Source organism: Panthera pardus, unplaced genomic scaffold (genome assembly GCF_024362965.1).
Source record: "Panthera pardus isolate Hobbes unplaced genomic scaffold, ASM2436296v1 HiC_scaffold_17, whole genome shotgun sequence".
Taxonomy (NCBI): Eukaryota; Metazoa; Chordata; class Mammalia; order Carnivora; family Felidae; genus Panthera; species Panthera pardus.
This window is the reverse complement of record NW_026526732.1, coordinates 77,355,199-77,361,826: the sequence shown is the minus strand read 5'-3', so window position 1 is coordinate 77,361,826 and position 6,628 is coordinate 77,355,199. Positions and strand designations below refer to the sequence as shown.

Genomic DNA, 6,628 nt, shown 5'->3' with positions numbered 1-6,628 from the left:
AGCCTGGACGGTGTTTCGGAGGGAGGTCCTGGGGGACGACTTGGCTTGGGGAGTCCGGCTCCCGCACTCGGGGAGCTGCGGCCGCCGCCGCTCCTCACGCTTCTCTCCCGCCTGTCCCAGGTCCTGAAGCGGATCGAGCGCGAGGCGCCAACAAAAGAGGCAAGAGGGTGCCACCCGGGGGCGGCGGCAGGAAGAGGAGCGGGAGGAAGAGCGCGGAGCTGAACGTCCCGAGCCTCCGTGCGTACTTTTTGGAGGGAAGGGGCGGGGGAATCGGCCCCGGGAGGGGGACGCCGGGCGACGAGGGGTTTAGCCAAGTTCCGGCTGCGGCGTCCCTCCTCTGCTCCCACGAGAGGAAAGTTTTCTCCAGACGCTTCCGGCCGGCCGGCGCCCTCCGGACCAGCTCCCGAGCCTTCGGAGCGGGCGCCGTCCCAGCCCAGCTCCGGGGAAAGCCGCGCCGCGATGCCTGGGGGGTGCTCCCGGGGCCCCGCCGCCGGAGACGGGCGGCTGCGGCTGGCGCGGCTGGCGCTGGTCCTCCTGGGCTGGGTCTCTTCGTCCTCTCTCACTTCCTCGGCGCCCTCCACCTCCTCCGCGTCGTTCCTGGCCTCCGCGGTGTCCGCCCAGCCCCCGCTGCCGGGCCAATGCCCCCAGCTTTGCGAGTGCTCCGAGGCGGCGCGCACTGTCAAGTGCGTTAACCGCAACCTGACCGAGGTGCCCGCGGACCTGCCCCCCTACGTGCGCAACCTCTTCCTCACCGGCAATCAGCTGGCCGTGCTCCCCGCCGGCGCCTTCGCCCGCCGGCCGCCGCTGGCGGAGCTGGCCGCGCTCAACCTCAGCGGCAGCCGCCTGCAGGAGGTGCGCGCCGGCGCCTTCGAGCATCTGCCCAGCCTGCGGCAGCTCGACCTCAGCCACAACCCGCTGGCCCACCTCAGCCCCTTCACCTTCTCGGGCAGCAACGCCAGCTTCTCGGCCCCCAGCCCCCTGGTGGAACTGATGCTGAACCACATCGTGCCCCCTGAGGACTACCGGCAGAACCGGAGCTTCGAGGGTATGGTGGCGGCGTCCCTACGCGCCGGCCATGCGCTTCGCGGGCTCCAGCGCCTCGAACTGGCCAGCAACCACTTCCTCTTCTTGCCTCGGGACGTACTGGCCCACCTACCCGGCCTCAGGCACCTGGACCTGCGCAACAACTCGCTGGTGAGCTTAACTTACGTGTCCTTCCGCAACCTGACACACCTACAAAGCCTCCACCTGGAGGACAACGCCCTCAAGGTCCTTCACAACGGCACCCTGGCGGAGTTGCAGAGCCTGCCCCACGTCAGGGTCTTCCTGGACAACAATCCCTGGGTCTGCGACTGTCACATGGTGGACATGGTGGCCTGGCTCAAGGAGACAGAGGTAGTGCAGGGCAAAGCCAGGCTCGCCTGTGCATTCCCGGAAAAAATGAGGAATCGGGCCCTTTTGGAACTCAACAGCTCCCACCTGGAGTGTGACCCTATCCTCCCTCCATCCCTGCAGACTTCTTATGTCTTTCTAGGTATTGTTTTAGCCCTGATAGGTGCCATTTTCTTACTGGTTTTGTACTTGAACCGCAAGGGGATAAAAAAGTGGATGCATAACATCAGAGATGCCTGCAGGGATCACATGGAAGGGTATCACTACAGATATGAAATCAACGCGGACCCCAGGTTAACAAACCTCAGTTCTAATTCGGATGTCTGAGAAACATTCGAGGACAGCTATGCATGAGATGTAGACTTAAGCTTTATTCTGTCCTAAGCTTGCTCCACTTCCACTCTCCACTATGGACACCACTGACCTTGACTGAAAGCAGTGAAGGGAATTTGCTCCCTTGTCATGTGAAGTTTCTTGGTGTGTCCTGTTAATGTAAGACGATGAAAAGCTGTGCGTAGTGTTTTATCCTCTTCCTTTTCTTGGAACTCAACTTGTGTGGACGGATTTTTCAAGTTTCAGCATGAACATGGACTCCCGGCTGTCTGTTTCTCTTAGTACAGTTCGAGGGGTAGCCAGTGTACCCGTAACACGGATAGCATTCAACAAGAGCTGCCTCAACTTTTTTGAGAAAAATACTTTATTCATAAATATCAGTTTTATTCTCATGTACATAAATTGTGGAGAAAATAAATGCATTCCATAGACTGCCTGCAGATCTTAGCAAGCTCTTCAAAGTTAACTCCATAGTACACAGGAGCACCTGCATCCGAGAGCATGCTTACATTTTACTGTTCTACTTATTACAGAGAATAACTTGCAACTTCAGATAACTTCTTTGGCAAAGTAAATTACTTTTTTGGTTGCAGTTTATATGAAACTGAAGTTTTTTAATAAACTGCATTGAGACCCAACAGACTAAATTGTTAAGAAAAACTTCAATAAAGATTCTTAAAAGAACTACAGTTGTGTTCAAGTTTGCTATTTGAAATAAAAAGGAGTAGGAGTAATGTCTTCTATAAATAGATTTTGGGAATAGTTTCGAGATGGTGGATCCATTCAGGATTTAAACAGAGTTGAATATTCATGTGATAGACATCTCATGGTCCCAAAGTTAATGCTATTCATGAAGCAATTTTGTAAGAGTGTTATAAAGTTGGTAAGGTAAGAGGGAAGAGTTCTGCATCTTAAACAGCTCACAGTTTGGAGCTTTTTCTAGGCTACGTTGTTAGAATGGAACAAAATTATTTGCTTAATAAAACTTTCTATATGAAATTGTTCTGTGGGTTTTTAGAGCAGACCAGGAAACATCTAATGCAAATAAATGTTTCCAAATGAAGTGTCTTAAAGAAACAGAATATCCTAAAATAAAAGACTTAAAAATGTAAATTAAAAAACATTTCCTAAGATCATAATGTAAATTGGAACTTAGATTTTCTTGAGAATATTTTTTAAAAAACATTTAAAATGGAATATACATGGTCAATAGTTTATCAGAGATCCTGCTTGTATGTTTAGAAAACTGTCATGATAGGCTATGAATTTGAGGCAATAACCACAGATAAATGTCTACGTCCATAAACAAGTGTCTCAACTAATCATAGGTTATGTTCAGTTCAGTATTTAAGAATTTGGGGATATTCCGATTTTGCCTAAGCTCTACATACACCTTTGTGAAGAATAAATCACATTTAAGAGTAAATGAAAGCAATTGGTTAATCAATTGACACTCTCAATAATAGACAAGATTTTCTTTTGCTCAGTTTGTTATGAGCCAATTAAACTTAAAAGTAAATTCCATTAATCTCCAAGCTATTATATACAGTGACTTAAATTTAGTTGTTATTACTTTACATACAGTGTAGGTAAACTTGTATCAGTAAGTCTCAGGGCCTTCTTTCTCTTTAAATTGATTATGTTTTACAGTGTATTATATTTGAAATAAAATTTCCATTTCCATATTTTTATAAATGAAATTGGAATGTAGAACTTTAGGTTCTAGTGGTCTTTGCCTATTTCTTCTCTGAGTTAAGCTGAGAAGTTTTCAAAATAGGGCTAAAGATTTATGACTCTGTTCCTTGTTTAGACTCTAGTTGGAATATGAAGTTTTAACTATATTAACTTTCATAAGGCTCATTTTATGAAATATTATAGTATTTATTACTTACAGGTTCTATTTCAGATCCTATAACTAATCACCCAAGAAAAGGTTAAATATACGGTACTAAATATTCCATTAAACATTTTAAGTGTTCACCAGGAATTCATAAACTGGCTGGCTGCCATTATTTCCTAGGAATGATGAAGATATTAGCCTGCCAAAAATAGTGAAAGCATCTAATAAATAAGGGCACACACACCATATTAGAAGTAGGCTACTGATGGACTTTCACTGGGAAGTCTGCTGCTACTGTGGAAAACAAATTGTAATACTTATAGTCTATTTAGAAGAATTATTTAGTCCTCATATAATAACCTGTTAAAAACTGAGCTGTATCTAAGATCCAGGGAAGCAGTAAATTCATTAGTTTTTCTCATCTACTCACTGAAGCAAGATCTGGAATAAAGTGAAGCTGTTTTCACTTTAGGTGGATGGCTTTTTTGAAGTTAACGACTTCTTGCTTCTTTTTAATCCCCTTGTTTCTTCCTTTGTGTGAACTTCCCAATTTGCTACTGCTCCCTTTTCTGTCACATCACTCCTTGCTATTCTCCAATACGTGGCAATAGAACATTCTTCTGACAAAAAATATTACTCTTTGGAAACAATTGCTGTTGTGCAGTCATAATACTCGAAGTCTATAACTTCTAAGGTAGTCTGAGATAAATCCAATATGTATAAGTGAATAGAAAAATGAAATAAAAGTATCATCACTTTATTTAAGCGTACTGGTTTTAAAAGCTGATCTTTAGTACCATTATGCATTACTAATCCTAGAAACCTGTAAGTGATCCATTTAAAAGAAACTATTTTGGTTGGTAATATACTTTATTACTCAGCTTGAAACAAAGCTGTTTCAGCAAAACCATCCTTCATTTATCCTTTACAAGTTTCTTTTGAAGGAAGTTAGAAAATACTTAAAAATTTAAGCACTTGATAAATTCCTCAATTTAAAAAGCTATTAAAATGTCCAATACATTTCTATTTAAAGTGCAAGATTTTAGGATAATACACTATTTGACCCTGAATTGGAGCCGCCTCCTTTCAATGTAATCATTCAGTTTGATACATTAATATGTGTATACATCATCAATTTTGCTGCCTGGTGTGATTCGATGGTGACCTGTAAGGCACATTTGTACCTTATGGCTGAAGGATTTTTCCCACAAAACCAGGAGAATTTGAAGCATAGTCAATAAAAATTTTTAAGGAAAAGGAGCTACATAAATTGATACTATCAATAATAGACAAGATTTTCTTTCTTTCTTTTTTTTCCCAGAAGTGAGGAAAGGCTTGGTTGAAATAAATGAGCAAATCACAAGTGGTAAATCCTTTAAATTATCTTGATTGGCAGAAAATTTGGATTATGCTCAATATTTAATTAGAAATAACATACCTTTGTTTTCTGTCTTTTCACATAAATTAGATGTTAGAAAAAAAGAAAGAAGGAAGGAAGGTCCAAATGAACTGTGATTGTTTCCTTATGGATTCTGTTTTACTCTGTCCCTTTTGGCTAATGTTCCAATATGGGCTTACCTTCTTGAGGACATTCCAGCCTTTGCAGCTCTAGGTTGGAGTTTTTTCATATCATTTCTGCTTTCCATTTAAGTTTTTCTCCAAAGAGTACACTAAAAGAGACAACCATGAGGATGTGCAAGGTTAAAAACAATTTGGCACGTGCTTTCTTCTTGCTCCCAAATCCATTTAGTCATCCAGCCTTCATAGAGCAGCACCATAAAGTGAAGACTGACATTTTTTAGATGAGATTCAGGTTCACTTTTATATTTGTGTGAGTATTTTTCACAGTAAAGGAGAGGGAAGAGAGGAAATTATATTTCTAGATAATAAATGAAAAATACCTTGAGAATGCCTTTTTAAAATCTTTCAGTAATATTGCAGTGCTGCATTAGAAATAATTAAGAAAACATATTCTGTATTGTCAGGTGATCCTGTCTTCTTTTAGCTGGAGAAAAACAGCTCCTCGAGGATGTTTTGTACAGTTCTTATCCTTACCCATTCTTATCCGTTCTTATCCTTACAAATGATTCAGAAACTCAAGCTGGCTTCATTTGTTTTTTATCTTGAAACATGGTCATGGTTAAAATCTAGAGTTTAAAAAATATTTAATTTGTGTTGATGCAATTTTGACAAGAGTAAGAACTCCTAGTATTTCAAAATGGGAGGAGTTTTAGATGTGTGAAGCCCAATTTCCTATTCTATAAATGAAGAAACTAGTAATTGTGATATATCATTATGTTATATATTGACAACTAGGATTAGATATCAGGGTTCCTGACTCCCCTTCTAATATTCTTTTTGTTACATGATGGCATTACTAATTACCTACCTTTAGACCTTTGGAATTCCCATGTTTAACATAAAAAGGCAATTGCTATGAATTTGTCTCATTGTTTTTGCTTTGCACTTATTAAATGTTTTGGTTTGGTCTAAATTTCACTTCCACTGTGTTAAAAATTACTATGTTTCAGGCCCCTGAATATGCCTTAAATACGTTTTGAGATAATTTTTTCACAGGAATCTTATTACTTTTAAAACTCCTTGAGTCTATGATAGGAAATATTTTGGAAATGTAATAGTGGTGTTTCTTTTGAAAAGAAAAATAAAACTGGAAAGCTGTGCTAGCTTGTGTAATTCTATCTTAAAAAATGAGTTAGCTCAGCTGGTGAGAACACTAAACAAATGAGACCAAGTTCATGACCATGGAGACAGTCCGTTTTGCATGCTCAGGTCTGTGCCTGTTCCAGGTGCATGCTGCAACCCTTCCTTTGAGGGCCTGGACCTAAAGGGACTCTAAATCAATGCAAATTTGTGTCACCCAGGACAACCAGTGGACTGATGGGCCAAACCCCGGCAGCTGTACTGCTGCTGTGTTAGTTTACCGTCTTTACCTACGCAGGACCAAACATGACCGTCCCCATGCCCTTGCTGTAGTGTGTATGCCACAGATCACAAAAGGTTTCTCGTTTATGTGACTTTTAAGAAAAATCTCTCATGAGTGCC

At 42.0% G+C, this 6,628-nt stretch overlaps 1 protein-coding gene across 1 annotated transcript; it reads left to right on the top strand.

Annotated features, from left to right (window-relative positions):
• Nucleotides 1-342: 342 nt before the first annotated feature.
• TPBG (trophoblast glycoprotein) lies at nucleotides 343-2,409 on the top strand. Its single transcript, XM_019442727.2, has one exon. The coding sequence runs from the start codon at nucleotides 460-462 to the stop codon at nucleotides 1,717-1,719; it is 1,260 nt and encodes a 419-aa protein (XP_019298272.1). The 5' UTR covers nucleotides 343-459; the 3' UTR covers nucleotides 1,720-2,409.
• Nucleotides 2,410-6,628: the final 4,219 nt, after the last annotated feature.